The sequence below is a fragment of the Lepisma saccharinum genome, chromosome 3 (assembly GCF_977018435.1).
Source record: "Lepisma saccharinum chromosome 3, izLepSacc3.1, whole genome shotgun sequence".
In the NCBI taxonomy this organism is placed as follows: Eukaryota; Metazoa; Arthropoda; class Insecta; order Zygentoma; family Lepismatidae; genus Lepisma; species Lepisma saccharinum.
In genome coordinates, this window is record NC_139231.1 from 39,340,686 (window position 1) to 39,354,841 (window position 14,156).

The 14,156-nt window shown below is 41.2% G+C and overlaps 1 protein-coding gene across 1 annotated transcript in view; it reads right to left on the reverse strand.

Annotated features, from left to right (window-relative positions):
- dpr8 (defective proboscis extension response 8) overlaps positions 1–14,156 on the reverse strand; it is a 541,693-nt gene that overhangs the window by 68,555 nt on the left and 458,982 nt on the right. Inside the window, exon 3 of the mRNA XM_083119818.1 lies at positions 528–738. Within this exon, the coding sequence (XP_082975944.1) occupies positions 528–738 (211 nt within the window). The remainder of the gene's footprint in view (positions 1–527; positions 739–14,156) is intronic.

Sequence of the window (14,156 nt, forward strand, 5' to 3'; positions counted from 1 at the left end):
CCAATAATGCTGACATTTTCAAACACATTAAGAGCATTGAGGAACCAAGACGTGACCGAAGGTCAGGTCGGCTAGCGGACAAGACGTAACCAAAGGCCACGACCAAAGTGCGAGAGTCATTTAGTAAAAAAGTAACACTTAGGTGATTATCTCTTATATGCGTATGTCATTGGAGATGTGGTAGCCCTGGATATGCTGCTGAACACAACCACTTTGCCAGTTACAAAGTTACAGATAAGCGTGTCGGCGATGAGACTAAAGATAACTTTTCGAATTATAGTAAAAACTATACAGACGTTGCAATGCGAACATAAACTACCAGATCCACTGGGGTAAAAGCCAACATGAAATATCTCTCTCTATCTTTGTACCTTGGGAGAGTTGTTCCCCCACAGCTTTTTCCCGAAAACAAACACTCCTTGGAAAAAAACAAATCAAGAAAGGCCATCAATGCAAGCCTCACTGTATCTACACACTGGAACTAACTACTTAAATTGCATGCTAGGAATGTACGTATCACTATCTACCTACGACGCTGAGATAGAAAAATTTGCCGATAGGTGGCGTTGTGCTGATCTGGCATTCATATATCCCAGAATCCCTCCTCTGTGGGTATCGAATTTCCAGAATCCAGTCCTCGCTGTGCTGGACGTGTTTGGCTTCGAACCTCTGGTCGCTCGTGTACGTGTAGCGACCGACCGTTAATAGGTGGATGTCTCGGTGACGAACCCAGGACACCTGTAACGAATCAAAAGCACTATTTAACACACCTTACTTTAAAGACAAACACATTTTGTAGAAGACACTTTATGTGACATACCTTGTCATAAATTACAAGACGTAGTGTAACAGAACAAGTGATTAAATGAGATGCATAAGACACAATGTAATGGGGCGTCCATTGCATGAGACGCGATGTAATGGATGTCCATTGCATGATACGCAATGTATTGGGACGTTCAATGCATGAGACGTAATGTAATGTGGTGCCCATTGCATGAGACGCGATGTAATGGATGTCCATTGCATGATACGCAATGTATTGGGACGTTCAATGCATGAGACGTAATGTAATGTGGTGCCCATTGCATGAGACGCGATGTAATGGATGTCCATTGCATGATACGCAATGTATTGGGACGTTCAATGCATGAAACGTAATGTAATGTGGTGTCCATTGCATGAGACGTAATGTAATGATACGTCGATTGCATGAGACACAATGCAATGAGGCGTCCATTGCATGAGACACAATGTAACGGGATGACCATTGCATGTCGCGCAATATAACGGAGCGACCACTGCATGATACGTGACGTAACAGGACCCTTATTGCATGAGGAACAACATAAATTGACATAAATTACATAAAACGTAACGTAATAAGAGATGCACTACGTAACGGAAGAGTCATTGCATAAGTCATTATAACACAAGATTTACGTGCAGTGTAACATTAGAAATTACCATTATAACGAAAGGTTACCTGACGGTGAGGAAGACCATCACATACCTGTTTGTTGAAAGGAAATTCATTATACAAGTATTTAAATCTGCAGGACACGACGAAGAAATATAAACTGACTCTCAGTGTGGCTGTCCACGGAGATAACGTATCCAATCCATTCACCGTGTCCAATATCAGGTCCCGGAATTTACTGATGAATTGCTCTAGATGTCAGGGACAGGAATGTCAGAGAGAGACCCAGAAAAAGATGGATGGACCCTGCGGAGGACAGGAGTAGATGCACGTGTGCGGAGAGATGGCCACACTAGGTGAAATCATGGACAGTTTCTCATTGGAAAACCCACACCGGTAAATAAATAAAGGGAAAAAGTTTTCCTGGGAAGAGAGGACGTAGCCAAATACATACGAGTCATTCCATGCGAAATCAACACAGCCTTTGACCTGACCATCTCCGATTTTCATGAAATTTGGGGAGTTGAAACTGTGCATGGAACTTAGTAAGTATAAACATTTTTAGTTTCGTGCGTCTTGTAATTGTTAAATTATTCAAGGTCAAAGTTAGCACAAATTGCCTTTTTTGAACCCGCTTAGCTATACTAAATCTCCTGTAACTCCGCCCCTATTTCGCCTAGGAAGCTCAAATAAAGCTTATTGTACAGGGAATTGAACAAACTTTCCAGTGATATATAACAAGCCTACCTTTGGATAAAAATATAATTTTGTCACTTGACCTTGACTTTTAACCTTGAATATCTCAAAACATGTCATCACCAAAAATCGTGAGAAAAATATATTTGGTCCCTGATACCATACTCTAAAACATACCAAAAAATCATTCTGGGACTGAAATGGGATCAGAAGATACAAAATAATATGTGTAACTATGTGACTGATAAAAGCCTCATTACATGAACTATGAAGAGTCAAATGTCCCTTAACACTCCCAACAAAATGTGAAGGAGTTATCCTGGGTATAATTGGTCATGAAAGAAATAGGTTAGGCACAGGGAGATTTCTAGCCATGTGTGTCAAGCGCAGGTCCGGCATATTGTTGACCGCCATATTGAATTCAACCCAAACATTTCAAAGGAAAGGGGGTGATCTGATATATCAAATGAGGCTAGAATTTCACGAGAAATGAAATGACGAAGGATTTTCCAACGTATCTTACGCCAGCAAAAAGTTATACACATATCTTTCACTTACGATATATGCACATTATAATGTTGTCAATGTTCCTGTGAGCACACTCGTTGACGTCTCTCACACTCGCATAGAACATTTGGTAATGTAGCATGTGCAACAACATCGCAAGCAGCAACTATACCTTCTCTCAGATGGTCAATATGAGGGACTTTTAGTGCATGCACCATTCTCATCAAATGTTTCTGAAGGTGAAAGTCCTCCTAAGATGTTAGATCTGGGGAATGTGCAGGCCTTTTAATAGATCCCCGTGTGCCCATCAATCTACCTAGAAAATTACCATGAAGAAATTGCGAAAATGTCAACATAGTGTGGTCACACTCTGTCCTGTTTCAAATCTCTCGAAAAGTGTCATATCCCGTAAGCAAGGGTGAAAAAACCTGTTCACTTAACAAATCCAAGAAGCCCTCACCATTTAAGGTTCCGTTGTTGAATATGGACTAACCATTTCCGTTCGCCATACATTATACCACATAATTAGCTTACCAGCAACAACCATTCGACTGAGCAAATCACAGGTATTGCATATTATTTTTATTAACTTCACCGTGAACATAAAAATTTGCCTCGTCACTGAAGAATTTTTCATTCCAAAGGAAGTGTCACGTAATTGTTTGAGATACTTTTCCCAATATTCTTCACTATTCAACTATTTGGTGAATGTAGCTGATTAAAATCATATGCAATGGTGCGTATACTTCTTTCTCTCCCAAGATGTCAGCGAGATCTCGATGAGTTCCTAACACGTTAGGAGCATTCCAATGCTTTGTTTTTAACACCTCGAAAAGGAGAAAATGGTTACAAGCATGCAGTAATAAATTTTTGCTGGTTAAATATATGTTGGTAAATCCTTCGTCACTTCATTTCTCGTGAAATTCTAGCCTCATTTGATATATCACATAACCTCCTTTCCTTTGAAATTTTTGCGTTGAATTCAATATGGTGGTCAACAATATGCCGGATCTGCGCTTGACACACATGGCTAGGGATCTCCCTGTGCCTAACCTATTTCTTTCATGACCAATTATGCCCAGGATAACTCCTTCACATTTTGTTGGGAGTGTTAAGGGACATTTGACTCTTCATAGTTCATGTAATGGGGCTTTTATCAGTCACATAGTTACACATATTATTTTGTATCTTCTGATCCCATTGCAGTCCCAGAATGATTTTTTGGTATGTTTTAGAGTATGGTATCAGGGACCAAATATATTTTTCTCACGATTTTTGGTGATGACATGTTTTGAGATATTCAAGGTTAAAAGTCAAGGTCAAGTGACAAAATTATATTTTTATCCAAAGGTAGGCTTGTTATATATCACTGGAAAGCTTATTCAATTCCCTGTATAATAAGCTTTATTCGAGCTTCCTAGGCGAAATAGGGGCGGATTTACAGCACATTTAGTATAGCTAAGCGGGCTCAAAAAAGGCAATTTCTGCAAACTTTGACCTTGAATAATTTAACAATTACAAGACGCACGAGACTAAAAATTTTCATAGTTACTAAGTTCTATGCATAGTTTCAACTCCCCAAATTTCATGAAAATCGGAGATTGTCAGGTTAAAAATTGCACATATCTGTGTTGATTTGGCATGGAATGACTCATACAGTACATAAAATATAATCCTTCCGGAATATGTACGAGGTTGCATCCTCATGTGTAGCAATGCCATGCACTTTCTACACATACGCTAATTAACTAACTAACTAACTCTCTAGCAATCTTAAACCCGAAGGTTTATGGCTCCAGCAACACAAGATCTTCATCTGTTCCTATCCTGGGCAAGATCAATTCAATCTTTTACATCCTTACCGATTTCCCTTAGGTCCATCTCAACGTTGTCCCTTCATCTTCGTCTTGGCCTTCCTACAGGTCTCTTACCATCAGGTTTCCCAACAAGAATCCTGTAAACTTTTCTTTCCTCCCCCATTCGTTCCACATGGCCTGCCCACCTAAGTCTTCTTGATTTAATTATTCTAATAATATCTGGACATGAATACAAATTATGTAGTTCTAAATTATGTAACCTTCTCCACTCACCTGTCTCCTCATCCCTTTTAGGTCAAAATATTTTTCTAAGGATTTTTTTTTTAAATACTCTTAATTTATGTTCCCCTTTTAATGTAAGGAACCAAGTTTCACATCTGTATAATACTACAGACAAAATTACTGTTTTATCTATTTTTTATTTTAGTTTCTTAGATATTACACCAATTTGTAATTTTGTTTCTTTGTTATCTGTTGGAGATTCATTTCTAAAAAACTAAGCACGATTTATCTTTCTTTCATATATCTTTATTTTCGAATATAACAGAACTTTTCTGTTGTTCATTTTGCAAATCATTTGTTTCTGTTTAACTTCAATCGTTTATCTTGTGTATATCTAATGCTTAAGAAACCTGCACTTCCATTGGTCAATTCATTCTCAGTGCGGTGCCATTTTTCCGCCATATCTTTACACTCTGCAGTTTTCAGTGTTCGTGGAGAAGCCACTCGGGCAACAGCCGAAAACCCTCGCGTCCAGGACAATTATGGGTAACGTAGGTCTAACGCGGCTACGTTTCATTCGCGGCATTTCAGAGAAGTGCAGTGATATGTAATTGATAATCACAAGAACATTACAGTGCTCGATATCATTAATTCAAGAACTAGTGGCGTGTTATTGTAGAACCGGCTTCCAACCTCATGTAAACAGTTTACCTAGGCAGTGTAATTACGTGTTGTGTGTACATATTATAATACATCCTTATAGTTATTGGTGTGTCTGTATTTTCTTTACAACTCCCAAGAAGATCGCTGTGAACATAGCTCTATAGTGATATAGTCATTTAATAATCATCATATACGCATCATTTTTGGTCCTCAACAGGCAGAATACACGCATTCATTTTTGGGCTCTACAGGTCAGGATCCTCATTCGTTGACAGAATTCCAGTTTTCTCTGAACATATCTATTTGTATTTCAGTTACTTTACGTCGCCTCTCTACCATTTGGGTTAATCATGACAGTGAAGAGCAATGGTGCACTGGAAAATATATGACGGGACAGACATAGTTTCAACCTAGGACTCTTAACTTCGAAGCGCGTTACGCTGACACAAAGGATGCCATCTTCCAAACACACCCTCGTCTACATTCTTGGCCACATATTGAAAAAGCACAAGCGTGATTCGTTCACTGCACTACTGAGGCGCTGTAGATTATAATCAGTGACGGTGACAGGGTACCAAAACTGGGATGGGGGCGGCAATGTGCCAAAACTAAGGGGTGGGGGGTGGCAAGGACAATTTCCTTTCCCTTGGTAGATAATGTGTAGCATAGTGCGGTAGCAAACGTGGCAAAAAGTGGCGGTAACTGCCCACCTAGTAGCCGCCACTGATTGTAAGTCTAGTATAGGCCTACGTGGGTTCCTTACACGTTGATTACACTGACTGGTAGTTTACAGAGTCTACGTAAACAATGTACACTGCAAAAATAACAAAAAAAGCCATTTCAATAACATTAGTTCGTACCCCCCCCCCCCTTTGCAGTGACGGTGCCAGGAAAAACAGTAGGGTTAGAGGAATGTTATTTCTGGAGCAAACACCTTTAAGAAATGCCTATTTTTTAATGTAAATAAAGTTACCCCCTGCACATTGAAACATGAAGGCATATGGGGAGGATGTGGAAGCAAGGAGGGTGACGTGGTAAGCAGCAAGCTCTGGTCGCCTTAACCCCCAGGTACTCATCTAATACTGCTGGTTCAATCCCAGAATCGCTCCATGCAGCGGGACAGCTGGAAAGATTCACTAATCAAATTACCACCCCGGGAATCGTCCGCTTGACACTCGGACGCCCTCCCGACTGGAGTACCTCGTCTGAAAGTGTATGCATGCATTTATGTAGTTTTTTTTCATTATTCAGGGCGGTAATGAGAGGTACTAATCGACGAAGGGGCATCGCATGCAAGGGAAATACTGATTTAAAAAATTACAGCATAGTTTCGTGCAGGTTTCTATCTGCACCCCCTTTTTGTGTATGGATTCGCCCACTTGAGCTAGGCGCGTCTTCCGCGGTCCTAGTGTAACTTTACTTCACTTCTACATCGACTGGTGACAAACCCATGCTGGTTGCCATGTTTTTTAATGAGTTTGTTTATTAGCTAGCGAGGGTTCCGTGCAGTGCGAGCTTACAGCCTGCACACTGCAACTAAAGGCAAGGGAAATACTGCGGCGGTAGGCAGCCTTCTTTGCACGGAACCACCTGTTTCTTCTGCCATTGCTAAAGTGCCACGCGGATCGAGACCGACGAAGCCTCCTTACCACCCCTCTTTAGAATGTCACAGTACTGCTGCTCGCTCTGTATTCCACACGTGCATACGAGAGCGCTCTTACACAAGTGCGGCGGGTTGCCCAGGTAACGTGTACATTGCCTACGAGTAGATGTAGACTGTACTCATTTACACTGTACACTGTCCCGGGAATATGTGGAGCATATCGGTAGAAAAGGGGAGGAAGCGAGTTAACTACGTGCGCAGAGACTTGTTTTCGTTCGCTCGCTCCAGAGTTACCCGGGATAGAGTGTAGTACGTACGCACGTAACTGGTTGTGACAGGGCAGGGGACCAGTGATGATGCGCGTTCACACAAATTTCGGTTTCTGCATTCGTACTCCCATTTCATTTTAATGTTGATGGAGACTATATGTTTAGCAGATACTGTTACAGGGCCCGGCCCGGGACCCATAACCTCACCCGTTGCCGCACTGGAGAGAAGTTAGCTTTAGTGGAAAAAATCATGACCGGGGTAACATCTGCACAACTACTGCGAGTAGAACAATATTCTTTCGCTCGACACACTCCGATACAGTGTTGCTAACTTTGAAACCTAGTTTTCCCTTTCTCGCGTGAAATTTCTCCTGTCCTAAGAAACTTAACAAGGAGTTTACACACCATCTCGATAACGGAGGTTTTGGGTTCGACTCCTGCCCTCTGTGAGTGTTCCTTTATGTATTCCTTTTAAGAAACATCCATCTTCAGGATCGCAACTGGCCATAAGTTGAAGAAAAACGATTTAAAGTAACAAAAATATGAATTTTAACTTTAATGTATTGGCTTATGGACCGAGTTTACATGTGATATTGGGAGACTGGTAAAGTTGATTCGAGTTTTCTCGTCGCGTCGGATTATTGTTCTATTATAAAAAAAAATATTGCATTTTCCTTTCACGTCCCTTTCTCTCATATTTAGCTAAACGGAACGATGAGGATGAAAGATTTTTTAGATCAAGAGACTAGGCTTGACTTGAACCTGAAACATTCGGTGACGAGGTCGTAAGTCGATTTGTCAATGCGTCCGGCCACCGTGGTGGCTGTCACAAGCTGGTAGGTTTCCCTCCGTTATGCTGTGGTTGTGGAAAACAATTTTTCAAATTCCCTTCCGGTGAGGTCTGGCTAACAGAGAACAAATATCGTTCTGTCTCCAGCTCTCCTGTCAGCGAGTGGAAGCAGTCACGTGGTGTCTGGTAAGATCTTCTGGTAGACGACATACCACCCAGTGGCGGGAACTGCACCTCGGTAAAACATCTGAGGTAAGAATCAAGTGCGACCGCATCTGTGGTGCAGTGATTACGCTGTGGAAAGGGTATTGGGTTTAAATACCACGTTGGGGGTATTTACACAATAGAAAGAAATTTGACTTCCCATGGGAAACGTGTTGAAGTATTAAATTTTTGAAAAGAACTTATGAGTAAGACTCGGAAGTTGATGAAAAATCATATTTTTATCTGAGACTGATATCTAAACCTCATATCAGTCAGTCAGTTTCTCTTCAGTTAGAACTAGAAAACATTGTTTTGCATTTTTCTTCATTTTCGAAGTTTATTATTGTCATCCCCTGTTGTTTAATGCAAGCGTAACTTACACATTTAAACTTCCGGAAATGATCCTTTTGGCAAGTTCGCAATTAATCGAAAATACGGCCAATGGAAAAAACCACAGTATTATTTCCAACTGAAATGTTTGGCAATGGAATAAGGAATCAATTGTGTGGTAAATTTATTGTTCCTGCAGCAAACTTAAAATACTTTGGGTGTCTACCTCAAGGTTCCTTGCTAGCGTGTATTGTCGCTTTAATCTTTATTTTTAAAGCAAAATTAGTAACAATATAGAAAATGATAGCCTGAGAAAAACACTTTATTTTCAGATGCTGGCCAACTACACTGTATTCTATATAACCTTCAAGTTCAAAGTAAGCAAAAGTAATCAAAAGTACTTCTTTCCTTTGCTTCAGTAGTTTCAACCACCAAACATCTGTTATTATCAAATTATTTAACTACTCTCTTGTTGGAAATTTTTAGGTAATTTATAATACTTTTAAGATCATTCGATACGTCATTATTTGACATTTTTTAGGTCATCAACTTCCGAGCCCTCTTATGAGAGTTTTGCTACAGGTACCGCCTGGAATCATTTCAGAACCAGTACCCTTACGTAGAATCGAACACGTTACAGCTGATTACAAGGTGGGGGCGTTAGTTAATACATTCTTGGAAAGGACCTTTTGCGCACTTGTCGTCCTGATTCCAACCTCACTTTACTTCAAAGAAAGTTCCGAAAGATCAGTGTTCCCCCTAACAACCACATGTCAGGTCTACGTGGAGTGCAATAAATCGTCCCTTGAAACCTTTCCCACCAATAGCGTTCGTCCAAGAAATGACAGCTCTCGTCAAGTCCACGTGGACTAAATGAGATGTTGCTAATTCAGTTTCTTTAGAGATTTTAGAGATTTCTAAACGCGAGGTTTCGGTTGCGTTATCTTTGCTAGGTTGTGTAATTGTATTGTGCTACTTCTTTATACAATATAAAGACCTTGGGAGTGTAACCTGGCAGTGAATGAATGGATGCCTAAACACTGCAGGCAAAAGTGACAACATCCCTTTACAGAAAAACAGGTGGTGGCTCGAAACCAGATACGGTTCCGGTGAGCTTCCTCTGGGGTTATGTCAAAGATGCCGAACTGGCACTACGTTCAAGACTTCACCTTATATCAAGGGGTCTCTGGTTCAATATCGCATGGAGGCACGTTAGACAGTAAATCTGATCCGTTTGTGCATCAAGAGGACTTAAACAGTACAACAACAGTACTTGTTTACGTAACTGTTCATGTAGTTTGCCCTACTTTGACACAGTAAACTCAGATTGTTTTCGATTTCCTATGACGGCTTTCACGCACGTCGAAACGGAACATTTTCCATCGATATGGAAACACTGCCCCGAAGCCGGTCTAGGAGTTGGTTTAGCCAAGGCTCGCGAGGTGGCTTATGGCTTCTGGAAACACGTTCCGGCACTCTAACTTCCAGCAACGAAAGTAGTCCCGCGGCGTTGCTTCAAAATATCCCTCCTCCTCCGCTACTTCTCAGAACCGCCCCGAGAGGAACAGAACAACCTAATATGGCTGACACAGAGTCTTAAGAATGCGAAACGGCAAGTCCGGGCCTTGATTGTTCCTGCGGGGAAAATGAGAACGAATTATAGCAGCCCATATTCCTCTGGGCTGTCATTGGGCGCATGGCGTTTGGGATTTTTGGGCTCATTTTAAGAAGCGAGAAAAGTGACTTATGGGTCGTGAAGACAACGTTTGCACCTGCATTTGGCTTTCATGCTATTTATCATCGGGCGGAGGTGCACAAGAAGGACTTCTGGAGCTACTTACTTCAACCTCGAACTCACTGGTAGATTAATGTCCTCTTGTAGGCGGGTGTTCCTTTTTCAGCTGCCTTCCACTGCGTCCTTTGCTAGTTTTAAACGTTGTATCCTAGGACGATAGCTTAAGTGTGGACGTCAAGGGGACGCAATCTAATCTCGTGTTAATTGACGATTTAAGAGTTATGGTTTTAGCTCTCGGGCGTCACCAGATATTCTCCTATGTTATAATTGCTTATAATGAAATTTAATAGTAGAAATAATAATACAAATTATGAAATAATAATAATAAAACTATTACTCTCATTGCTAATTTATTGGAGACCCTTCTTCTCCAGCAGATGAGTGATTATCTCACAAAATTGTTTTTCTTTGTTTTTTTTATATTATACAGGTAATGTACTGAGATATATGTTTATTTATACACACTTCTTTCGAGAAGAATCTGTCACACAAATATTTCATTTTTATAAATTTTGAAAACTCGTGCAAAAATATGAATATGAAAACATGAAGTTCCGACTTGATTTTTTCATTTCACACTCAATTCTTAATTTGTAACGCATTTCCCGATTGGTTATTCTGTCGGAATACTTATTGACTGAAATGTATACTGCTATCGAGCAATTTTGTTTTCTAATTTCAAAGGAACGATGCCAATTTCCAGGTGGGGGTAAACTGACTGATGCAACCACTCCATCCTAAGTCCATACATCTATGCGGGATTTTAGGCGTCTGAGGTGAATTTTACTTGTTATTAGATGCCTCTGGTGGCTATTGCATGATTTTATACGCCTCTGGTGGTGATTTAGTGATTTTAGACGCCTCTGGTGGTGATTTCGTGATTTTAGACACATCTGGTGGCGATTGCGTGGTTTTAGACGCCTTTGGTGGTGATAGCGTGATTTTAGACACCTCGTGGTGATTGCGTGATTTCAAACGTCTCTGGTGATGATTGAGTAATTTTAGACGCCTCTGTAGGTGATTACGTAATTTTAGACTCCAGGTCTGTACTTGTATTTCTTTTCATATTTTACGGCTAGAATTAGAATGAAATCCTGCTCACATGAAGTTGATGAAGGTACACACACGCTGATAACAGCGACGGAACCCTTCATAATGAATTCTGGAGTCGATCGCTCAACGTGCACGACATTGCATACTCCTAATAATTGATTAATTAGAGTCAATGTTAGGGGCTTCTGGTAGTGGTTCCCCAGTATTCAGACGTCAAGGAAGAGTGGTTGCGGTTTACTCTCGCGTTAATCGACATTAAATGATAATAATTGTTAATAAATTCAGGAAAATAAAAACAAATTTAACAAAACGTTTGTATAGTGCTTCTCTCTTACATCTACGGTAACACTACGTTTTGGGACAGTATCTTCTCTCGTCTTCAGTTGAACAATTTCTTTTTGGCGTGGTTTGGTGGCTTGGGATCGAACCTACGACAGAGCTGTGATTTTACTACGAATCTGGTGTGCCAATCAACCAAAGCATAAGTTGTGGGAGCCTTACAATGGGTAATGTCCTAACAGGGTGAGTCATAAGTCTCCATACAAATGGTGAAAAAGGTGACAAATGTTTATTTCTTCCTTTTCAGGCAGGTAAACCAATGAAAAGAGACGCCACTAACGAAGGAAGAACGGATTGACATCATTCTGTTGGCTGGGAGTGGTACCGCCCGTCATGTAGCTCGTACATTCAATGCAACCCACAGAACGCAGATAACCCATGACACCGTGGCCAAACTTATCAAGGAATTCAGAAGGACAGGTTCCGTCGCCGACGAACGAAGGCCTGGAAGACCCAAGACAGCAACAGATGAAAGGAGGGTAACGCAGGTTCCATCGTGGCATGGTTATCTGCATTCTGTGGCTAATCAAGCTATCCTGGATTCGATACTCGGTGGTTTGGATTCTACTTTAACTGTAGGTCCAGTCCTGATTAGTCTACAAGTTCATAATGTGAACTTGATAAAAAAAACTTTGAACTTTAGTTCCTCTAATGGCCAAAAAGCTTCGTAACTTTAACCTAGATCATAGGTATAGCTTAACTGCCTCTACGACGAGCTGCAACGTCATCAATTTTAATCGAGCATAAGGGAATAGTTTGGTGCACCGTGACACTGATGCATTGCATCGTAATTTGACACCGGATGTTGCTTTGGAGCCACGTCCAGGAACAACGGTTGGCTATCCAGTTCGGACCAGTCTCGCCTGTTTACCCCCCCCCCCCCTCACCTTTACGCTCCACTTTGAAGACAGAAAAGCATCCGTTCCTAGGAAGAGGACTAAATTCGGGGGTAATACCTTTTCTCTCATTCCGATGAAAGCAGGTTTCATTCCGGGTGATCTCGACGTGACTGCGTAGACACAGAAGGCCCATGGAGATACTTTTTCCTCCTCGTCCAACGTCATGATTCATGCCCGTTTCGCCCATTCCCCTTTCACCCAGTACCGAAAAAACTTGTTTTATTGGCCCAAATGATAACCCGCGCCAGAATGGAAGTACCGTTTCGCCCAGAGGGAAATGTGATAGTAAAAATTCTCAATCGTGTAGAGCCTAAACTAACCTAAGCTAACCTCACTGGCTAATACTATTGTGTTTGTACTGTGTATTCTTATGTACATGTATCTGTATTTCTGTTATTAATGCATTAAACATTGCGACAAGGCTCCCCTTTGGAAGCCACAACTGATTATTTGGCTTTTTACTTTCACATTTCCCTTCACATTCAAACCATCTTTTTAAAAATCCTCTTTGGGCGAAACGGTACTTCCGTTCTGGGGCGTCTTATCACTTGTGTCAATAAAACAAGTTTATTTGTACTGGGCGAAATGGAAATGGGCAATACGGGAAGACACGCAACATCACTGCTAGTAGGTCAGTACTAGAAGCAGCACAGGCATATTGCAATCATTACACGTTATCCACACACACGTCAGGAGCACTGTGCGCAAAGTATGTCGGTTTTCCAGAAGAGGGAAGGAATGACAGAGAGAGGGAGAGAAAGAGGAAGGTGAGAAAGAGTGAGTGGCAGCAATGAAGAGAGGGAAGAGGAAGAGGGGCGATAGAGAGTGGGAGAGGAAGAGGAAGGAGGAAAGGATAGATGGAGAATGAGAGAAAGAGCCAGATGGTGGGAGAAGGGGAGAAAAGTGAGAGGAATGGAATAATAGACTAAAATAAAGGGTCGAGAAAAAAGAGGGAGAGAGAGAGGGAGGGAGTGATAGAGACAGAAAGATATAGAGTACAGAAAGAGGGAGGAAGAGAAATATGTGAAAAGGGAGGAGGAGGAAGTGATAGAGAGACTGAAAAATAGATGTATATAAGAGATGGAAAGGGGGTCAGTGATAAAGACTGAAAAGAAAGGGAGTGATAGACTGGAACATAGGGATACATAAGAAAGAGGAACAGAGGGGAGAAGGAGAAGGTGGGAGTGAAAGAGACACTGAAAGATAGGGTAGGAGAGAGTGAGCCGAATCGATTAATTTAAAAATGGGTAGAGAGAGGGAGAAAGGGAGAGGGAAGAAGTGATAGATGCATTAAATGTTAGGAGTAGAGAGAGAGAGAGAGAGAGAGAGAGAGAGAGAGAGAGAGAGAGACAGAGAGAGGAAGATAGAGAAAGATGAGAAGGAAGAGGAAGGAGTGTTAGAGAGACTGAAAGATAGGGACAGAGAGAGAGAGAGAGAGAGAGAGAGAAAGAGAGAGAGAGAGAAATATAGGGAGAGAAAAAAAGAGGGAAAAGAAGAGGAAGAAGAGATAGAGAGACTGAAAGATAGAGGTAGATAAAGAGTAGGGAGC